The sequence below is a fragment of the Equus quagga genome, chromosome 7 (assembly GCF_021613505.1).
Source record: "Equus quagga isolate Etosha38 chromosome 7, UCLA_HA_Equagga_1.0, whole genome shotgun sequence".
Taxonomy (NCBI): Eukaryota; Metazoa; Chordata; class Mammalia; order Perissodactyla; family Equidae; genus Equus; species Equus quagga.
Genome location: NC_060273.1, coordinates 9089443 through 9112043, shown reverse-complemented (window position 1 = coordinate 9112043; position 22601 = coordinate 9089443). Strand labels below are relative to the sequence as shown.

The 22601-nt window shown below is 51.4% G+C and overlaps 1 protein-coding gene and 1 long non-coding RNA gene across 13 annotated transcripts in view; one reads left to right on the top strand and one right to left on the bottom strand.

The window, feature by feature from the left end:
- The window catches only part of CLEC16A (C-type lectin domain containing 16A), a 199921-nt gene that overhangs the window by 39558 nt on the left and 137762 nt on the right, over positions 1-22601 (bottom strand). For all 8 annotated transcript variants that reach the window (XM_046666960.1, XM_046666958.1, XM_046666957.1 and 5 more), the window contains 3 exons: positions 11102-11253; positions 8669-8873; positions 6796-6963 (listed from right to left, as the gene is read on the bottom strand). In XM_046666960.1, coding sequence (XP_046522916.1) covers positions 6796-6963; positions 8669-8873; positions 11102-11253 — 525 coding nt within the window. The remainder of the gene's footprint in view (positions 1-6795; positions 6964-8668; positions 8874-11101; positions 11254-22601) is intronic.
- On the top strand, positions 863-8693 carry LOC124242206 (uncharacterized). Of its 5 annotated transcripts, none has more exons than XR_006889395.1 (5): positions 863-1767; positions 2424-3870; positions 4190-4304; positions 4504-4660; positions 5228-6781. It is a non-coding gene; the product is annotated as an uncharacterized LOC124242206 (long non-coding RNA). The 5 variants fall into 5 exon arrangements; XR_006889393.1 differs by lacking the exon at positions 863-1767 and adding an exon at positions 8560-8693 and having other exon boundaries at positions 1797-3870; positions 5228-6073; XR_006889396.1 differs by lacking the exon at positions 863-1767 and having other exon boundaries at positions 1795-3870; positions 4194-4304.

Here is a 22601-nt window from a genome sequence, read left to right as displayed (position 1 = left end):
GTGGGCACCTCTGAGGCTTAGTCTGAGCCTCAGTTTCCCAGCTGTGGAGCAGGGCCAGGGAGATCAGCCTCCAGAGCCATCGGAAGGATGACAGTAAAGCACATAAAGTGCCCGGCACTGTTCATTCTTCTGTTCAGACTGTACTCCACGCTTCCAGAAATAGATGACTTTTCTGTCTGAAACACGCCTAAGGATGGAGCCAACAGCGTGGTTTTGCCTGACACCAGTGAGGCCTCCGGTGGGGAGGACTCACCTCGGACGTGCTGGAGGAATTAGAGGGCAACGTGGTGGGCGCTCAGGTCTGACCCTGCGGGCCTGAGTTCACAGCCCCGCCGGGGGAGGGGTCTACAGCTGGTGTGACCTGGGTGGGTTGCTTCCCCACAGTGGAAAAGGAAAATGGGAAAATCTCCCTCCTGAGGAGGATCAAACAGAGTCTGCATCAAGAGCTTCACAGCTCAATACATTCTGCTTAAAAAAAAAAAAAAAGGCCTTGGGGGTCAGAATCAAGTTTCTGTCCCTCACCCCCCAGGGACCAGGAAGCTGGGGGCTGGGGAGGCTACAGGGAGGCGGCAGGCGGGCTGGCTGCCCCGGTGACTCCAGGAAGGATCTATTTCGCCTTGGGGAGCTGGAAGGAGAGAATTGGCTCCAGTTTTATCATCGGAAACAAGAAAAATAACAGGCCTAAAAAATTAGTTTCTGGGAAACACTGCCACGAGATGACATTGGCACCTAGTACGCTATCCCCAGGGGACACTTCAGAACCGAGGTCTATGAATTAAACATCGATTTTTTTTCCCTTTTTTTTTGGATGTCAGTCCCAGGCTTTGCGGTCAGCTCCGCTGGCTCCGGGCACGCTGTAATCTTTGCATTCTTCCTCAGTTACTCAGCTGCCAAAAGCTGCCTCTGGAACCCTGCCTTTCCACGGAACTATTAAGTGTACTGGGTCAGTGACTGATAGAGCTGGTTTGTTTGCCTGTGATAGAGATAACACCTGCGGAGAGCCCAGCACTCCCCAGGCTCTGGGATTTCAATGTTTGCCCAGAGACAGATGGTGCCCTGAATCCCTTAGGACAAGAAGAGAGCAGAGCAGAAGAAGTGAGTAAAGCAGACTCTCTGGCCGGCACCGGAGCCACCACCAACTGGTGCACGTGCCAGACCCAGGCGTGAGCAAGACAGAAAACGCCCCGCTGCAGGAGTTTATAGTCTGCTGGGAGAACGAGACCGGTCCAGCCTCCATCCACCCACCCATGGCCCCAGCGCCTGCAACAGTCCCTGAGCACCTGCTCACTCACAAGCTTCAGGAGGTGAGGGCAGGACGTGCAGGGCCCGCACTTTCCGTGCCAGTGTGGGGCACTGCCGTAGACAAGACTAAAGGGGCAACTTCAGTAATGATAAGGGCTCTGAAGACTGTGGGAAAACGGTTCCTCAAAAGGTTAAATTACCATATGACCCAGAAATTCCACTCCTAGGTAAATACGCCAGAGGACGAAAATAGGTGTTTAAACAAAAACTTGCACCTGCACACGCAGAGCGACACTGCTCACATTCGCCAAAAGGTGGAAACACCCACACGGCCACCGACGGATGAAAGAATGGACACACCAAGTGTGGTCCATCCAGAGAATGGGCTATTAGTCAGCCACGACGAGGAATGCAGCTCTGATACACACTGCGACATGAAGGAACCCCGAAAACACGAGGCCAAGGGAAAGAAGCTGCACACAAAAGGCCGCTGATTGTCTGATTTCTATGGAGTGTCCACAACAGGTAACTCTGTAGGGACAGAGGGCAGGTTAGTGGTTGCCAGGGGCTGGGGGGAGGGGGGATGGGGAGTGGCTGCTTGCTGGGCACGAGGTTTTATTTGGGTGATGAAAATGTTTTGGAACTAGTAGAGGCGATGGTGGCACGAGATTGTGAAGGTGCTAAAGGCCACGGGATCGTACACGTTCAAGTGGTTTGTTTTGTGTTATACGAATTTCACTTCCATTTAAAAAATCAAAACCAGCTGCTGCCCAGAGAGGGACCGGGGGGCGGGCGAGGGGGTATCTGAGCAGAACCCGGAATGCTGAGAAGGAATGAGCCTCGTGGAGGGCTCCAGACAGAGGGCGGCATGAGGAGAGAGGGCCTGAAGGTGGGGGTGTGCGGCCCTTGTGGACGTGGACAGCGAGCCAGGGCAGTTGAAATGCTGGGTCGTGTTCTCTGCAGAGAGCCGCCAGCGGGGAGAAATGAGAGGAGCTGAGGGGGGGAGGGGGCAGGGGCCATGGAGAGGGGCTGGGGACAGGGGGTGTGGGAGGGTTCCAAGCAGGGTGGAGGGCCGTGAGAGAGGCAGACTCAGTCCCCGTTCCTGGAGCTAAAAGGCCGGTGGGGACGGCTGATGATCAACATGGCCGGGAGGGGTCACTTTTTTTGGTCATATCATTAAGCCCCCATCAGGGAGGACCAGCGAGCGGCAACCAGCCTGGCTGACCATTCGCATCCCTGTAACGCTCTCCCTATTGTTTGGATAAGAATTAGGAAGGGCCGGGAGAGGACCTGAGCGAGTGAGGGTATTCTGCCAACCTCCCTCCCATCACCCACCAGGTGAACGCCTGTGAGCAGCCTCAGGGCCAGAAGGAGCCTAGGAGTGGGGACTGAGGCTGCTCTGGGAGGCCAGGGCCCTGGCCCTTTGAGTGGAGGCCACCTCCCCGCCATGCCCAGGGGTCACTTCCAGGAACAGCTTCTGCTCTGGGGTCTGCCGGTCCACTCGGTATTTACAGAGAGACGCCCTTGTGGACTAGGCTTGGACACCCCGGCCCCTTGGCAGACCCTGGCAAACAGCTGTCACCGTGGGTCGGCAGCACGGGTCCTCGAGGGCCTACCCACGGAGCGCTGCACCTCAAAGGCAGACACCAGAGCCTGTTGTGCCACCCCCCAACCCCCGCCACCAGGCGTGCACACCAGCCTCCACCCTCCTGGAGCTGAACGAACGTTCTGTGGGGGCGAGAGCCATAAACACACAACCGGCCCATAGATAGGACCTGTGATTTCTCTCCAAGGCAAATGGAGGAAGAAAACTACAGCCAAGTGGTTAGTCACTATTAGCCCTGAGTTATCTTCTGCTTTGACATGTCTTCCAAGGAAGCGAAAGATACTCTCATCAACTGGAATCACTTATAGCTTCTAAAGGGAGACAGAGTGCCCTGCGACAATTCCCTGGGCCTGCAGACAGAATGGGAAGCGTGTCGCGACAGAGCCCGCTCCTCCAGCACTCAGCCCAGGCAGGTGGAGGCTGCTTTCTCCCTGGTGAGCTCTTCCTCGGGCAGGAGCGCAGCTCCCATGCCACCTGGGAGTTTGCAGCAGTGTGGCCTGCCGCAAGGGACCCAGAGCAAGAGCACCCTGCAGGCGGGAAGGGGTCACGCTGCTGTGCTCACGGGCCGGACGGCAGCCGTGGATGCCCCAGCATCGGGGGCCCACCTGGGCCCTGCTTCCGATGACCCCCCAGCCCCACTCTTCAGCTTCTGCAAACCTGCGAGTAAGGTGAGGGCGGTGGAATCCAGCGATGCGCAACCAACCCCAATCTAGCAGCTGGGGACATCGGCCCTCCCGGGACCCACATCCTGCTCACTTGGGTGACAGAAATTAGGCAGAGGAACGTTGCTTAAGTTCTCCTGGGGTTCTCATTCCCCTTGTCAAAGTGTCAGAGACTACACCGATAGCGTCTAGGGCCCTGAGAGAACTCCAAGGCGGTGCAAGGGACGGGTGGAGGCTCGTTCTTCACTCAACAAGCGCTGAACGAAGGCACAGCGCCAGGTGCTGAGATACAGTGATGACCAGGACAGACCAGTCCCCATGGAAGTGACATTCTCCGTGGAGGAGAAAGATGATGGCCAGGTAAGGAAGCCCAGGGCCATGGAGGAAATAAGCCAGGCTACTGTGATGGAGGGGAGGGGGAAGCCTCTGCTAGAGGGGTGATCGGGAAAGCCTCTCTGAGGAGGCGGCATGCAGACTGAGGCCTGAGCAATCCATAGGAGGCAGCCACACACAGATCTGGGGAAGAACATCCAGTGCAAAGGCCCGGGGGCAGGGAAGAGCTCTGAGACAATGATCACACAAATCAAAGCCAGAGATCTGGATTTTGTTCTAAGTGCAAAGGGAAGCTACTAGAGGGTTGCCGGCAGGGGCATATGATATGATCTGATTTATGTTCTAGAAAGATCCCTCTGGATGAATGGAAGGGAAGGGACAAGACAGGAAGCTGGAGAATACTGAGGATGCTGCTGCCATGATGTAGGGAGAGAGGCTGGCGGCCGGGAGGGGGAGAAGAGGTGGGTACGTTCTGGAGGCAGAGCAGGCCAGTGGGTGCGGGAGAGGAAAGAGAAGAATTAAGGATGATTCCAAGATGTTGGGTGGCTGTGGGGCAGACTACTGAGACAGCAGGTGGTGAGGAGGGGTGGGATCGGGGGAGAGAGCCCCCCTCCCCCTCTGAACCATGCTGAGGCTCAGTGGTTTCAACCTGCTCTTTAGATCACATTTTCGGTCCAGGCCAAGGCGGGAGGACAGCGAGGTCTCTCTCAAGGGCCCAGAGCAGCTGCCCTGGGGGCACATCTGTGAGAACATCCCTACCCCACGCCGAACCTGAGTGGCACTTCCAGGAGCTGTCAGGGGAGCGACACAGCCAAGGGTAGGATGGCCACCTTCAGCAGTTACCTTTAACTCAGCCACAGTCCCAGGTGGCCCAATCTCACATACCCTGACCCTGGGACCAGCGACAGGACACTGGGCATTCCAGCTGTGTCAACCCCCCAATGAGGGAGGCCCAGGCCACTGCAGACAGGGCCACATAGCCAGCAGTGAATGACCTCACACCTCCCCTGGAGCCCAGGTAGGGTGGGAGAAGTAAGTAAGAAGTCATTGTAAAGCCTTCTGCAAACAGAGAGATGATTATGCAGATGCCAAAGAATGTGACACTTGGCTCTACTTATTTATTTACACTCCCCCTGTTCCAAAAAGGACAGCGGAAATAAGGCCTGGGCTTTTCTCCTTAACCCGTTAGTTCCCAAGGTGAAAGAAGCCATGATGGCCCTAAAGAAATGATTTCTTAGCTATTATAATGTTATACGTCGGATCATAGAAATGTTATAATAAAGTTACAACTGTATTAAAAAAGAAAGAAAGAAAGAAGTGATTTCTTACCAGGCCAATCTGTATTTAGTTCACAGACTCACAGTCATGATTTATATTTTCTTAGCAACCAACTCTACAGAATCCGAAGCAACCTGAGAACTCTTAAGGAATCCTCCAGACCCTGCAGCACGCAGAACCATCTCTCATTTCGCAGCTGGAAACAGGCCGCGCTACAGTCTCACGGCCTAAGACTGGTTTTAAGAATGAAACAGTCACAGGCTGTGGGTGGCCGTGTGAACTGGTGCACTTTTTCCAAAGTGCATGTTGGGACTACACAGATCAAGACGAAATATCTCCCCTTTGACTCGGCAGGCCCACTGCTGGGAATTTAACCCATAGACACGCAGGATTTACACAATTAGACTAAAATACCCCAAGGATGTTCACTGTGACACTAGAAGAAGAAAACACTGAAAGTGACCCAAATGTCCATCAATGCGAAACGTTATAAAAGGTATTTTTGGTCCATCCATACGATAAAATACCATAGAACAGAGGCTACCGTGAAACATTGACTTCTCATTAAGTAAAAACAGCAAGGTACAGATGGCATGTATGGTACAACCCCGGGTGTAAAAACAGACAAGCAAAAATATACATATGACATACAAACAAGCATTTCTGGAAGGATATGCAAGAAACTGTTAACAGGGGTTACTTCTGGGGCCTAGTAGACTTATTTTTCATTTTATTGTGTCCTATTTGGATTTAGATTATAGTATATACATTTCTAAAATAAGTTAATCAAGCCAAAGAAGGAAAACAGGATGCATGATGAAGTGGAAGGCAAACGAGGACCCCGATCTTGGTCAGGTTCTTCCGTCTGCATTTGGTTCTTAAATCGATGGCTGCTTTTGAAAGCACTTTGCAACCTCTGCAGCTGAAGCTGGAAGCCCTGACCCAGGAGGGGGTAAGTTGCAGGGGGCAGCTGGGCCAGGCCTCTGAAGGTCTGTAATCCAGAGCAGGGTTCTCTTCTGGGGAATTTGGGTGCATATGGATTTACTTAAAGCAGATGTGTCAGAACAGGAAGGGAAGAGCCTGGCCAGCTGCCCTTCTGGAGAGGCAGCTCCTGCTGCTGCCAGACCGTCCTTGAACTTTCTATTTGCAGTTCTCCTCTGGGGGAGGCTGGGCGGGGAGTCAGAGACAGCTCTGGTGAAAGTGGGAAAGTGGGCTCCCAGACAGGAGGGGCGGCCTGACAGCGGCCCGCGGGCAGGGGGCCCTCGTCTGCAGCCCCACTTCCAGGGAGCTGCAGCAGGAACCGCACCCGCTCTCTCTTTCTAGTCATCCCACATGCAGAAGGAAATTACTCTCCCACAACCTCATTACTAATAATCTAAGTATTTCCAAGAAACCTCCAAGAAACTTCTTAGTCTTAATTCTAAGAAGTTCTTCCACATCCCCAACGAGTCTCTGGAAAACCAAACCCAGGAGGCGGAACACCAAGAGAAGGCCAAGACTTCCTTCTGGGGCTTGCGTTCAATCTCGGGCTCTGCTTTGATAAATTCTAAGAACCCGGGGCTTCCAACGGACTGGATTTCGGAGACAGAAAGGGACGCTTACGCAGGCTCAACAGAGAGAAAGCCCTGGGAACCCCCCAGGAGGGGGCAGGAGGGGGCGTGGGGGCTGGCTTACCTGGCACCTTGTCCACGGACGCGAACACCGAGCGCTGCACCGTGGGGTCGCTGCTGCCCCGGCGGCACTGGTCGTAGAAGCGGAAGGGCAGGTGCTGGGTGGAGGAGGAGGAGCCGAGTCCAAACCCCAGGACCTCGGTCGTTGGCTGGATGGGGAGGTCCAGGAGGGCTGCGTGCAAACACACCCAGGCTTCACGCTCAGCACGTGGGATGGGGGCACGGGGGCGAGACTCTGGGTGGGGTGGTTGTCACCAGAATGGCCGTGGCCCCGCCAGGCACAACCCATGGGCGATGCCAAGCAGGCAGCTGGCAGCCTCGAGCTGGGGAGGCCAGCGTGACACCAGAGGTCCTGCTGAGGCTCAAAACACAACCAGTGCCTAGCGAGGGGTTCAGAAATGGATGTGGGCCAGCTTCCACCCTGGACTCTCGGCTTTCACACACAAAAGACCCTTGCCAAGGCTTAGGCTCGGTGTAGCTTCAGACCCCAAAGCAAATGGGGCCACGTCTGCCCTGAAAGTCCATAAATATATCTATCTCTAGCTCTCTCTATATGCGCATGGGGAAGACTGCGTGAGACAGAATATGCAGGCACATGCACATGGGTATTATGAGCGTGTGTATGTCTGTCACAGTTGCCACCCTCCCTTCCATAAACAAATCTCATGATACAGCCATTTGGAGGGGCTTTTTAAAATCAACTTAAGAAATACCCAAGGCGTTAGTTCTAACAGACACTTTAAGGCATAATTCTCAATTTTCAAATGAAATATTTAGCCTTCGTGCCAGCTGTGAGAAATTGCTTTACATTAAAAAAAAAAAAAACCCTCTGAAAATAAATCTTAAAAGAAAGGCCTAAATGATTTAAGTCACTTTGCGCATTACAAAATGCTTCTGTCCTGATTTTGGGGGCGAGCTGTCAGCTAAGTGAGAAATAAGACAAGGACTGTGTGGGACGCAGGCCTGCGCAAATCAACGGGGCATGCGCAGGAAACTACTGACCCCACAGTGTCCAACAACCCCGCCCCCCAAGTGTTCATTTTTAGGTAGTCCCTTGAGAAGGCTCCTCTCCTGCGGGGGCCGGAGACCCTCCCAGCGACCACACTAGGATGACCACTGGCGCTTGAACTGAAAAGCGCCAGTGTCTTGAGGAGGACTGTTTATAACTTGAGGAGTTGCCGGAATGCCCTTCCCCCAAGAGGATGAATGGCACGTCCTTCTGCCGGAGTCTTTACTTCCAAGAAAGCTGGGGCCTCAGTGCGGGGCCTCCGCACAAATTCACCACAATCCCTGTGAAAGGTAAAACGACTTCCAAATTCAGTGCCGGGGCACAGCCCCCTCACCAAGTGGGGCCCCCTCGCATGAGAGCTGGGAAGGGAGAGGAAGAAGGGGCAGCTTCAGAAGGGGAAGCTCTGCATTTGGGCTCTGCCAACCAGCTGCCTGTGTGCTCTGGGCAAGTCTCAGAGCCTCAGTTTACTCTTCTACAAAATGGGCAGAACAGGCCCTACTGATCTCAAGGGTTGTTTTAAGGACTGAAGGTGGACGAGGAACGTCGAGGCACTTCGTAAACGTAAACTAGAGAATTTTCGCATGCAGGAGTGAGAACAGTTGTTCCACACTGATGCCCACCTGTTCACGGCCTCCTGCCTGGGAGGGAGGGCTCCCCTCTGCCAGTCACACACTTAGCAAGTGGGAAATTCTGAGCAGACTCTCCATTCTCTCACTGAAGCACAACTAATTCCTGAACCGTGTGCGTGCCTTCTTCTAGATGAGTTACGGGGTTTCTCAAGGTCCATGTGAGAACCACGCTGACAGCCCTGTGGCTGCTTCTGCCCACGGAGGGCTCGGAGGACACTGCACCGGGCCCAGCCACTCACCAGCTATCCTCTGCATCTTCATGCGCCTTGCCTGGATGCGGCCCTTGGCCAGGCGCTGCTTGGCGATGACGCAGCGAATGTGGTCGGAGAAGAGGAAAGTGGCCTGGAGGATGGGGAAGGGCTTGGAATGGGGGCTGGACGCAGGCTTGTGGATGGTGATATTCAGGGCACGGCTGTCGTCCTCCACGCCAGTCACCTGCATGTCCTGCAGGGGGAGGAGACGAAAGAAAGGGTGCTTCAGGTTTAGGAGGAGGGTAGCTGCTTAGAAGCTGCAGGATCCACGTCTCATTTAGGATTCTAATTCACCTTTGCTTTTCTCTGAAGGAGACCATCAGCCTCCCAAGTCTACGAGAGTCAAGGTGGGCCCACACCCGACCAGGCCTCATGGGAGAAGAGCAGGTTGGAAGCACAGAGCTCATCAAGGAGCCGACGCTGGCTATATTGTCCCCACAAGGACTTGAGTGAGCCAGTGAACAAGCAGGTCCACCAGCCTCTTCACGGGGCCATGGGGAACCCAAGAGTCCAACTCCAACAATTCTTACTGCTGAGAAACCAGAGATAACAAACCAAAATCCCCATCACCATCTGGCATGATTGCAGATTTAGTCACACATCTACTGACCAACTTCTTCCTTGTTTCTCTTAAGAAGAGGGCATCGCTGGCACCCATTTGTGTTTCCCTGGAGAATTCCTGGTCCCTAAAGGAGAAAGCTAACCCTGAGAAAGGGACAGGGAGGGACATTTAGCAGATATCTGAAGAAAGCCACATTTGAAAAGGGGAGAAGAAACTAATGAATGGCAAGTATAATAAGGATGAACCCAATCTAGACCCTCAGGATGGATTCTGCGTAAAGAATGTGCTTCCCACAAAGGTTTGAGTGCTTTAAGATAAAAGCATGAGACAGGAGGCAGACATGAATTCAGAAATGCTGGAGAAGGGGGAAAACATCGAAAAAGGCTCACGAGCTAAGATGGGGACTGTTGGTAGGCATAAATCTGGCACGGGATCTCTGGAAATACTCCCTGCATTGAAACGTTGCAGTGGGGACTATAGGAGCCATCATGCATTTAAAGAGCAGAGGTTGGCATGTAGTACCGGCCTGACAAATAGCAGCTGTTGGAAGATGACCAAAAGAAAAGGTTTATGTGCCTTTCATTGTCTGATGGAGGCATGTATTAATCCTTTGAGGGAGAAAAACACTTTCCTGACACTAAATTCTAAAGGCAATTGATCACAAGCTTGGATAAATAAGAAGCACTAAGTTCCCTAATGGACAACCTCTTACATGGAAGTCTTTTTTGAAATAAAAGACTCTTCATACAGTTGTTTCTCACGTCACCCTCAGCAAAAGACAATTTTTAAAGGGAAAGATCTTGAAGAAGAGGAGGTTGGGGAAAAGGCTGCAATAGCATCTTCACACATGTGGGTGGTTCTCTCGGAGGTCTGGATGCTGCCAGTGGGTCACCTTGTGGAGAGATGGACGGGGGTCAGCACGAGCAAGGCCCTGACAACAACCGGGACTGCCCAGTGAGGAAACAGATGGCCTGAGAGCAGGGCAGGTCTTGAGTCCGGAAGAGTTTGCTGGATGGTCAGGGACTCGGGGTCTGACGGGGTGTGAGTTAGGCGGCCGTTTTCCACTCTTCTGGTTCCATGCTTCATTCAGTCAATGAGTTAGCATTAGTCACCCATCGTAGAGATGAACATTAAGAAAACTCAAGTCCCAACTTGGCGTTTGGCAATTTAGGGCCCAGCTCTGCTGGAGAGCGGGTGAGTACAAGAGAATGCTCATCAGTTGCCAGCGGCAACAATCATTTCAGAGAGGAATTTGGCAGCGTCTACGAACACTAAAAATAGGCACACCCTAACTTCTTGGTATCTGCCTAGGGAAACCCTTGCCCAAGCACACAAGGAAGTAAGGATGATTCTGTTCACGGCAGCACTGTTTGTGAAGGGAAAAGCTGGAAACAGCCACACGGCCCTGGCTAACTACGCCTTTGTATGGTCACACAGCACTTCAAAGAATACCAGCAAGTCTGCGTATACTACTGTGGTCAGCTGTTTAAGACATATTGTTGAATGTAAAAAAGCAAAGTTTAGAATATGCTCGATGTGACACTAAAAAAATACACACACTCCCTCTCATGTCTGTATACACAATTTTAAAAACAGCGCATGTAGTTATATTTATCTATGTATTTGGCAGAGCACCAGATCTGGAAGGATCATTCTGACAACGGAGAAGGAAGCTTAAGAATTGAAGGTTTTGGCCAAAGAGGACTTGGCCCTTATATGTGCAATCTTCTAGCTTTTCTCAATGACCCTCTGTCCGTGTAGTCCCTGAGTCATCAGAAATTAACTGTAAAGATGATATTTGTGTGTGTGTGTTTGTAGAGCCCACCAAGGAGAGCTTCTGGAGTTCTTGGCCACCGTACCTGCAGAAGGCCTGCGAACTTGACCACTCCCCAGCCAAGCCTGGACACGTCGGGCTCCACTAAACTCATCTGGTAAATGTCGACAGCCAGGAAGCGCTGGACCATGCCACCGTCCTTGGTGATCACCGTGCACGCGATGAGGTCGCTGTTGTCTGCGAGGAGGAAGACGAGAGCAGAATGAGGCACGGTTCAGCTGCCCAGCCTGATGGAGACACTCAAGCTGACTTGCATCCTGCTGGGCAACGGAGCTCAGCGCATTCGGAGTCACACACACCTGGGCCTGAGTCCCTCTTCTGAGTCACGGGCGGGCAACTTTTTTAGCTCTCTGGGCATCACATTCCTCATGAAAAAGGAGGATAATGCCCAGCCCTCACAAAGTGCTCTTTGTCAGACTAACTGAATAAAGTACATAAAGCATCGGACAATGCCTGCTGCACATTAGGTGCTCAAACTGTAGCTAAAAAACAACCAATAAACCGAGATTCCTAGTACGATTTCAGTGCTTCCTTGCAGATCAGTGGTGGTTGACAGCTGTGATGGTGTTTGCCTAAATCAAGCGAGGACAGGAAAACGAGAGTCCCCTGCTCGGTTACAGAATCACCAAACCCTCAACTTGGCGTCTGGCAGCTTAAGAGTGGAGCTCTGCACCAGCTGGTGTGTGATCCTGGGCAAGGCACTTGGCCCCTCCGAACCATGGTTTTCCATCTGCAAAAATGGCAGTAATTTCCCTTACCCCGAGATGTTTGGTGGGTTCAATGAGAACAGATAGATAAAGCATTTAGCCTGGGGTCCTCAGGGTAGGCTGGGCCCCTTCTCTTACTTGAAAGTCACCCCTAAATTCAATGTCTGATTCAGCGCCTGTCCTTGATGGCTTTGAAATCACCCGAGGAACACCAGATCATTAAATTTATGGTCTGCTTTGAGTTCCCTCCAACGGAATCTTCTGCTACATGTTTTAAAAGAAATAGCCAAATCAGGAAACAACCTAAATGCCCCCGAATAGGGGACAATTTGAGTATGATTTTTTCCCCCATCGCATGAAGAATTATATGCCCATTTAAAAATTATGTCTAACCAAATTGTGAACAGTGGTTACCCCTGGGGAGGGAAGTGAGAACCGGGGGTGGGAGTGTGTGTGTTTGGGGGGAGTTTCAACAGGAGAACTTTAATTTTTGCCCCATATACCACGATATTGCTTGAAATTACTTTAAAATGAGAAAGCACTCAAGATGCACTATGGAAATACATATTAAAAGCCCGAGCAGAAACTCCTATTAACAAATAATGGCAATGACATTGGAGAAGACATTCAAATTTTAAACGAAAAAGAGGATAAAAACTTCATTACTGTGATTTTGAGATGTTAAAAAAATGTATCCCTACAAATAAACATAAATGCAGAGAAATATGCTAAAACATCAAAAGAAGTCTCTGATTATCAGAGTGAGTTTTTTTGGAAACAGCTTATTGAGGTATAATTTACATACCATAAAATTCACCCATTTTAAGTGTACAGTTTGGGTTTTAGAACGTTTACAATAGTGCTTTACTCCAGTCTAGCTGGAGAGCACTTGTATCATCCCAATAAGTTCTATTGGGAGCACTGTAACCAAATATTTGGCTTAAATTTATTGGTGGTAGGTGGGTGGGGGTGCGAGAAGGTAAGACAGATGGCATAAATTCTGGCCCCAAACACATAGGATGACAGACTTGGGGTTCAGGTATTCTCCAAGGACTTTTTTTCCCTATTTTTACTTTTCATTTAGATTTCCAGGATGACATGCAAATTTCCCCTGCTCTCCCCCTCCCCCTCCCTTTCTCTCTGAGAGCGAGCATCATCTGTCTGGGATTCTGGCTTCATGGGGATGTCTTCCAGTCCATCCCCCTGGCTTTTACAGGCCTTATGTTCCTGTCTGTTCTCCCCAGCATATGACCACCTAGAACAACCAGGCACCCTCATGGCAAACAGTAGCACCAGACAGGCTTAATTCTCTGGACTGTACTTTCTGATTATTTAGGGCAAGAATCTTCGTTCCTTTCCCAACCGTCCAGCCAAATATTTTAAAAGATTTCTAAAAATTATTTTCTCCAGAATCTCTGGTTCCATACCAGAAGACATTTAGTCTCCTATATTGTCAGAAATGGAAGTCACTATATTCATTCTTATAAACATTTTCTTTTTGGTAGATAGAGTTTATTTTCTTTACTCAATACTTAAAACATTTTACTCAATGACAATCTTTTACTGTTTGAAAATGTAAAGTAAACAACGCTAATAAAGGATGCTTTTTCTTTCCCTTTTTACTTTCTCTTTCTCTCTCCCTCCCTTTCCTCTCCCCTCTCTCTACACAGGACAACTCATCTTTCTTCTTTCCCACATTCACGAAAGTGGTCTATCTGAGGGAGTGACTGGGAAAGCAGGCACAGACATAGGTGTCACTGGGGCTTGTCGGCAGGCAACCCCCTCATAAAGCCCAGGGGCCCTGGGGGCTTCGGGGGGAAAGAGACCTACACACCTCTGCCACAAAGAACAAAAAAGGAAGGACAAAACCCCAAAGCGGAACAACTTTCAGAAATGCAATTGAGACATCAAAGCCCTGTGAGATTTCATAAGAAACTAAAGGGCAACTGTCACCAGTGAGCAGGACCGCTCCAAGAAGGAGGGAGCCTCCGGCTTTTCAGAAGCTGTCGGGGCAGCAGTTAAGGAGAAGTGAAGCGGTTTCCGAGACTAAGGAGAAGGGCATCTTTCAGGGAGATGCAGGGAATGCTGGTTGGGTGACTCGTTTGTGTGCTTTGGTTTCATTTTAGGGAACTCCTTCACCACCTCCATCCACACACTGGCTGTGGGCATTCCCGGCCAGAGCCCCGGGAGACAGGGGCTGTCTGCTCGCCTTTGGATGGCCACGGTGTCTTGGGCAGAGGAGGACCCAGGAGAGAGCTGCTGAATGGAACCCAGTTCCACCCACGGTGTAAGCCCTTCGCCTGCTGCCTTCATGCAGGCACCTGTGGATTTCGCTCCGAGCCAGGGAGAGCCATGCCAGGTGCCGAGGTGCTGGGAGGGGTGCGGGCACGTGGGGAGGACTCAGCGGCAGGCAGCTCTCCTGGGTGTGTGCGGCCGCATGAGCCGCCCTGCCTGACTCTCAGGAGTGGCCTGTGGCCAGAGGAGACAGCGTAGGTGACAGGTCACCTGTACACTGGTGCTGCCTAGATCTAGCTTCCCATCTGAATCTCCTGGTCCCCCCCACCAACTTCACTTCAAAAGGGGTTGGGCCTAGGATTCTACTTTAAAAGCTTACAGAAAACTGTCAGAAGACAGCATAGGAGAATATCCATGTGACCTTAGGAGCCGATAAGGATTTCTTTAAACAGAAACAAGAACCAACACATACAAATAAATAAATATAAGATGGACAAACTGACTACACCAAAATTAAAATTTAAATCACATATAACAAATGACTTTACAGACTAAGGTAAATATTACAAAATACCTCTAAGAGGCCAAAGACAGCAGTAAATGTGACACAGGACTCCACAGGGCACTCTCAGAGAAAGAGAATGGGGACAGCCATTAACACACACAGAGGGGCTCCCCCTCATGAGAAATCAGGAAACACATTAAAATGAGATACCACCTTCCACCCATCGGATTGGCAAAAATAAAAATGATACCATCAGGTATTGGTGAGGATCACAGAAAAACTGACATTCTCAAAAGTTGCGAGTAGGAGAATAAATTAACATAGTTTTTTGGGAGGGCAAATTAGCATTATTTGTTAAAATTGAAAGTTTCATACCATACAACCCACCAATTGGTATGTTTCCAAGAAAAATGTGTGTGGCGTGTGGGCCAAGAGACAAGAACCAGGATGTTGATGGCATGATTTGGGTCTGTAATGATCCAAATGTCCTGCAATGAGGGAAAGCCTAAAAAAATAAATGTATGTTCATTCAGTGCAAAACCATATGGCAATGACAAGGAATGAATGAGATCCCCAGGTGTTTCAACATGCTTAAGGCGCAAGAACACAGCGTTGAATGGAAAAAGCTGGTTGCAGCATGACACACGCAGAAGACACAATGCAAGTAAAGTGAAACCACACAAAATGATACTGTACTTTTTCTACAGGTTCAAGCCTGTAGGTGTAAGAGGAGAATTCAAGACACTGTCCGGGAGGGTGCACAGGGTTCCCTCTTCGGAAGGGAGGAGGCAGGATTGACGGTGGGGGTCAAGGTCACTTTAGTTTATACGGCATGTTCTGATTTTTCAAAGGGAAGAGAGGTGTGTTATTTGTGTACTTAAAATTAAAGTGAAAAGGGACTCTTTCTACATTCGTACGCAAAGGGCCGCAGGTCCTTCTGGGGCCCGGCCGGGGTTGGGAAGCAGCGCCAGGCCATGCTGGCCGGCCGGCCAGCCAGCCACCTCTGCCGGGTCCAGAAGGCGGTGGCGACCATCACGAACAGAGCAATGGCACGAAGCCGAGGGCTCTCCGACAGCACCTCTTGGGACACAGGTGTGCGTGTTTCCAAACCGGCCAGATGCGTGGGCTGAAACGCCCTGGCCTTCAGCTCAGCAAACGCATGGGTGTCAGGCACCGTACAGGGAACCAGACCAAGAAGAGTGAGTGCTGGCCCTGCCCCAAGGAGCTCAGGGACCAGCAGGGACACTCGGGCTCCGGACCATAAAACACAGTGTAGACCAAGTCTCCATCTGGGGAGGGACCAGACCCTTGGGCAGAGCAGGTGGGATGACAGAGGTCCCCATCACACCCCAGGACCACGACGGTGCAGCGTGCCTTTGGGCCGAACCTCCCTCAAGGCAGAGGTGACACATCCCTTCTGTTCTAGGCACTGTCTTTGGTTTCATTTATTTGAAAGGGGAGAAGATTTGCCATTTTATTTTATCTGAAAATATTAATTTTATCAATCTCTTTGGACAGATAACACATACACATATTCCATTTAAAAAGGTGTGCAACTTTTTTACAGGGGACAGTCAGTCTCCCCTGTCGTCCTCCCAGAGGCAGCCGTCTAACAGATTCTTGTCACCCACCCACTATGTGTTTCTAAGGGCAGCTACGTTCTCCCCGCTGTGTCTTTCACAAATGGTTGCATGCCACACACTCTCTCTGCCTTGTGCTTTTGCCACTTAACCATGCGTCTTGGACACACGTCAACACACAGAGACCCTGCTACCTCTTTTTCAAAGCTGCCTTCTGTCCCACTGAGAGCAGGGATGGCTCTCCAGGATTTAACAGCTCCCCAGCTGATGGACGTTCAGGTTGTTTAGAAGCCTCTACTACAACAGTCCAAGCGGCATCCTTATTCATGTGCGCGTGTGAGAGTAAACCTATAGCAGCAAGGGAGACCTCATGCTTAATTTCTCTTGAAAGCACTCACGTTTTACTAAGAGAAATTTATTTAAAAAGGCAACTTCAAATCATTACCATGAATGGGAATCCAGAGTTATTTACAATAAATAAGGTGACCATGAAAATAGATTAAAAAGACCATTTTATTAAATTATAGCCTGAAGCCCACTCTTTTGATAAAAAGGGAGACCCAAGGTTTGAGAAGTTCTAAGACAAACTACTACCAACCTGGGACTTTCTCCTTAAAGTAATAGAAAGGATCAGGGTGGCAGTGAAATGGACTTTCTTACGGACTATACTTTCCAAAGACGGCCACAGCAATGCCTCCCACCAGAGATGCTCTCGTTACAGGGGGACCTTGACCCTGCTCCATCAGGTGGTGGGGTCTGTGTCCTTTCTCCTTGAAGCTGGGGGGGCCCTCTGCGATTGCCTAGACCAATGAATACAGTGGAAGTGATCCCATGTGATTTCTGAAGCAAGTCATAAAAACGCTCTTGGAGGGGGCCGGCCCCGTGGCCGAGTGGTTAAGTTCGTGCGCTCTGCTTCAGCGGCCCAGGGTTTCGCAGGTTCGAATCCTAGGCAGACATGGCATCACTCATCAGGCCATGCTGAGGCGGCATCCCACATGCCACAACTGGAAAGACCCATAACTAAAAATACATAACTATGCAGTGGGGGGCTTTAGGGAGAAAAAGGAAAAAAATAAAATCTTTAAAAAAAAAAAAGCTCCTGGAATCTACCCACCACACTGTGAAGAAGTGCAAAGAGCCACGGAGACCCCCAGAGAGAAACCAAGGCCCCAGGTCCACAGCCAGCCCCCAGCTGACCCTCTAGTCCTCAGCTGATGCCACGTGGAGCAGAGATGAGCTATTCCCACTGAGCCCTGGGAAAACTATAGATTCGTGAGCAAAATGAATGACTGAAGTTGTTTTCAGCCACTAAATTTTAAGGTGGTTTGTCCTCAGCAACAGAGAATTGCAACAGTGATTTACTGCGATTTAGTGCTGTATCCAGGCACACTTAAAATTCTAAAATTCCTCCAGCACCACTGAGGGGCCACATACCACGTCCTGGGAGCCTGGCCAGGAGAAACAGCTCAGAGCTGGCGACATGGGGTGCACAGAAGTTCCCACAGAATGAAGGGAAAGGGGTGCAGCCATTTTCCCACAGAAGCTGAGGATGCTGGGAGAGAGGAGGAGGCAAGGAGAAAGCATGGAGGAGCCCCTCATGTGGAGAGCACAGTCAGAGCGACTCAGCCTGGCAAAAGCGGCTTCGGCTTCGCAGCCTGGAGACCCAGGTTTAATGCCAGCTCTGCCACTAACAGCTGTGTGACCTGGGCAAGCCACTTCCCCCTTGAATCTCAGGTTCTCACTCATAAAACTAAGCCCTGAGCCCCTGCAGGACTGTGCCCGGCATGCACCCTGACCCCTGAGCACGAGCTATGGGGTCTTCAGTGGCTGTGGTTGCTGCCTGGAAGCCCCTGACGTTTCGAAGCCGTGACTGGTCAGAACCCTCTGCCTGAGATAAAGTCGCGCTTCCTGAACGCCAGCTCTTGAGAGGGAGAAGATGAATCATGGATTCGGGCTGCTTCTCAGAACTCCTGTGGGGTCATGGGTAGGTGAGTAACACAGGCCCCCAGCCTCTCCGAGAGGCCCCGTGAGCCCTGATTCGTGGTGGCCCCACCCACCTCACCCTGCTGCGCCCCAGTGTGGCCAGTCTCCAATTAGCCTGCCGACTCGTTCCTTCCTGGTGGAGGCTGCTCCCTGTCTAGACATAAGCCCCAGCGAGGCAGGGCCCCGGCCCGTCTCCTTCACTGCTGTCCCCGGGAGGGGCCTGGGCAGCGGCAGGTGCTGCCGTATTTGTCTGCTGGATGGAGGGGTGCTAATGTCTTCTGGTCCTCCTGTTTTGAGACAGAGGACTTCTCAACAGCTGTCCCTTTAGCCCCCGGGCTGAAGCCTTGCCCACCGCTCCCTCTGACATGCTGTAGCTCATTACTGAGCAATAACTGGGGCTGATTGACTTTTGCTGTATTTAAATGATCCCTTCATAATAAAATATGGATGCCAATACCGTAATTTCATTCTTGGCCTCGGTGGCTCCAAATACATTTAGAATCAAAGTCTTTATCCCTAGAGCGGGATTTCTAGGCCAGCTGAATTCCAGCGCTTTGAAATCCAATACTCCGGGCCTTAGGACCACTTCTTGGAACACCACACAGCTGAGGTTTAGAAGAGCACCTCCGTAAACACTGGCAAGCCGCTCAGGCACGCATTGTTAACCAGAGGTCAGGAGGGCTGCCAGCAGGGTAGGCTGATTCCTTGACAAAGGCAGCCTCGCCCTGGGATCCCGGGAGACCAGCCCGCAGGGGGACCTCACAGCTGATAGATCAGGGTTTCCTTTGTGAGCGGAAAGGCACAGGACTCCTTTTACAAGGAACAGGCCGTCCTGGCCTCTCCACGCATCCAAAGAGCTGAGGGTTTTCCATTCCAGGGTCTGTAGGCAAGCCTGGGACTGGTGAAGGGGAAGCTGCAGTGGCCGTGGGCCCTCACAGGGCGAGCTAAGACGTGGTCATCACTGACTTTCCCTGGAGTTGGTGGCCCCGTTTGGTGGGGATTTGCTGCCATTCGGGGCTGTGGTTCCCTAAAATCACATACTGAAAGGTTGTCAGGGCTGAGTTTTTGGACAGGGACCCCTCCCCCTAGCAGCTTGAGGACTGCTGCTGGCACCCCACCACCTTTATCAAACGCTTCCGTAGGCCAGGCCCTGACATGGTCCCGGAATCCGAGGAGGTGGGTTCACTGATTCCAGAGGACACAAACTGAGGATAGCACGTAATCTCCCCAAGGACACACACTGATAATGCCATGATGAGGTATGCAGCCAGAGTGAATGTGTGACCTTCACACCATCCTGAGCAAGCTGATTGTAACTTGGGGCCCTAGTCCTCTGGATGGGACCAGAGAGGACCAACCCTCCTTTCCCTCAGAGATGGGGTACCTCCGACCTGGCTAGCTGCTGGCCGGTTCTGGCAGGGGGACAGGCAAAGACTGAGCTCTCAACGGGCAGGCCCAGGGTTTTGATCTCACGGTGGTGGCTGGCGTGGAGTTGCCTGTGTGCTCCCGGGCTGCCCTTGCCAAGGTTCCCCGCTCCCTGGGCACTTGGTGGCCCTTCCAGCAGCAGACAGAGGTCCTCCTCTAGCTTGGGAAAGGCCGCCTCTCTTCCACCCTTGAGGGTTCCCGTTCCTGACACATGGGGTAGATTGGCGCTGGGGAGCTGCTGCCCCTGCGGCTCTGGTCAGCTGCAGGGACGCAGTGGGAGCAAGACAGGCCGAGCCTTCATGGGGCCTTGAGACTAGGGGACAGGTGGCGGCCCTCTGGAGCTGTCCGACACTCTGGGAATCGGCCTGTGTGAGACAGAGAAGGTGCTCTGTGGCAGTGAATAAAGCTTCCACAGTGACTCCAGGGAAAACCAGCCTGGCACGGCTCCCTGATGACAGGATGCAGCTAAGGGCTGAGGGGCGCGGCCTTAACTGACCAGTAACTTACTGGGAAGTGACTGATGAATTAGCGGGCTCCAGCTGGCTCTCTGGGGGGGTCTAGACGGGGAGAGACAGGCACAGGCCGTACCAGGCAGTCAATGAGAAGCCCAGTGGGAAAGTACAATCCATTTCCCAAATGTGCCCACTCCATCAACATCCACTACAAAAATGACCACAAGAGGCATTCTGGGGCATAAGAAAGTTCCTCGCACACGGTTCCTCGGAGCCAGCCTGAGTACTTTGAAAAGGAAGCCTGGTGCTGATTCAAACGCAGCCCAGCAGAGCTGGGGCGACCGGGAACCCGGCCCTGGTAAGTCTACAGACAGCAAGGAGATGGTCTTGTACGAGTGACACCCAGACTTTCTCAGGCCTGATGAGCCCCTGGGGGAGACTCCACGCTCGCTGGGCCCATGACATTCCCAAGCCAAAGTGAGCGAGAGCCGACTGTTCCCTCTAAGGGCGTGAACCAGCACACTCGATTAGGTCGGCTGCTTCTCCTGACAGTCAAATCAATCCTTTGAAGAAAATTAAGTAACCATTCCTCCATCAACCCGGCAACAGCTTATGGGTTATTTGCTTCAAGCAGCAATCAATTATTGTGTCTTCTTTGAAGCTCCCTAAAGCCTTCCTTCCCAGCACGGCACAGAGGCACTTGCAAAGCGCGCTGTTTCCTGGATGGAGAGCGGGTCTTGGCATATTTCTACTGCCAGGCATGTGAGTCTGGTCCCTCCAGGAATAAAGGAAGACAATGTACTGGGGTTGTTCCTCGGATCCGCAAGCGGGAGTAGCAATGAGGGACGCAGATATTAGGATATGTGCAGAAGTCCAGTCACCCAGGGAAACTGTGACCAAGCGCTCGGTTCCAAGACGTCAACCAAGATCACTGGGGCAACCCCAGCAGCTGCCACACTGACGACCTAGGCCCTGGCCTCCTCTCCACTCCCCCAACCCACAGCACCAAGAGGCAACTGTCTGAAGCACTGGCGAGAGAGCTCTGTGCTCTCCTAACACATCCCGCTCCGCTCCCCCCCCACGCCCGCTGCTCAAATGCCAGGGAGCCAGGCCTGGCGCTGGCTGCCAGGAACTGAGTTGTCACTCTGCCACTTTCTAGTTGTGTTGGTGACTTTGCCTTGGTTGCCTTATCTCTGGGCCAGGGTAATAAAATGACTTTGTAGCTCTGCTTCATGATGTGCATGACGTATATTTAGGGAGAAGGGTTCTGATGTCTGCAACTTACTTTGCAATGCATCAATCAAAAAAAAAAAAAAGATTGGGGCCGGCCCTGTGGCTGAGTGGTTAAGTTCGCGCGCTCTGCTTCGGCGGCCTGGGGTTTCATTGGTTCGAATCCTGGGTGTGGACGTGGCACCGCTCATCAAGCCATGCTGAGGCGGGTTCCCACATGCCACAACTACAAGGACCCACAACTAAAAAAAATATATACACTATGTACTGGGGGGCTTTGGGGAGAAAAAGGAAAAATAAAAATCTTTAAAAAAAAAAAGATGGTTGAAGGACGAAGGAGTAGATATGTGATGAAACAAGCACAGTACAATGTCAGTGGTGGAAAGCAGACGGTGGGGATGAGGATGTTTACTACAGGATTCATTCAACTGGGTTGTATGCTTGCAACTTTTCGAAATAAAATATTGGGGAAAAAACTGACCTCCTAGGATTGCTGTGAAAGGCACATGAGTCCACAGCAGCATGCGTGACACACATGCTGGGAAATCACCGGTACCTACAATGTGACTGTTATTAATTTTCCGACCTTCTTTATATCACACTCTCATAGGATCACTATAGCAGCCCCTCACTGTGGAGTCTCTGTGGCTCTGAGTTTGAAGAGCAGGAATTTAACAGGAAGAGCGTGGACATGAGAGGGTACCTGGAGGGCTCTTTCTAGCATCTCCTAACCTTGCACAATCTTAACGTCACCCAGTGGATTCCAGGGCCACTGAGGACACTACACTGATGCTCACTACGTTGATATGGGTGGGTAAGTCTGTCATTTGTTCATTCAGCAGTTATTCAACCAGTTACCGTGTGATGGTTCGGTGTCTTGGTGACTGTTAAATGACCCAGGAGCAGTAACTAACTGGAGGGAGGGCGCTGGTGCCATTTTCAGACAAGGAGCCTAAGGCGTGGGGAGGCCAGGTCCCTTGTCCCTGGAGCCACAGGCTAGAGCAGTGCTGGGCCTGTGCTCAGCTCCATCTGCTTCCAGAGGAGGGGGTTTCCATGGCTACTTCCTTTCTCTTGCTTGAAAGGCACATACCATGTCTAGTCAAATAATGCAACTGGTTTTTGCAAAGTGGCCAAGAAAACTCCTCATATGTCTTCCTCTTTCCCCCTTGGAAAATTTCAAGAGACTCTCTTCTTGTGAGAACAAAGAGTGAGAATTTGACTTTTCTTGTTGCCACACGTCCAGACGTGTGTGGGGCAGCTCCCTCTGACTCCTCAGGTCTATATAAGGACGGGCAACTTGCAAAAGCCTTATTCCTTGTTCCTTCTTCACACTAAACAAAGTTCACAAATAGACAACTCTGTGAAAACGTAATTACCAGAAACAGAATCCAAATGAGCAGCAATTCCA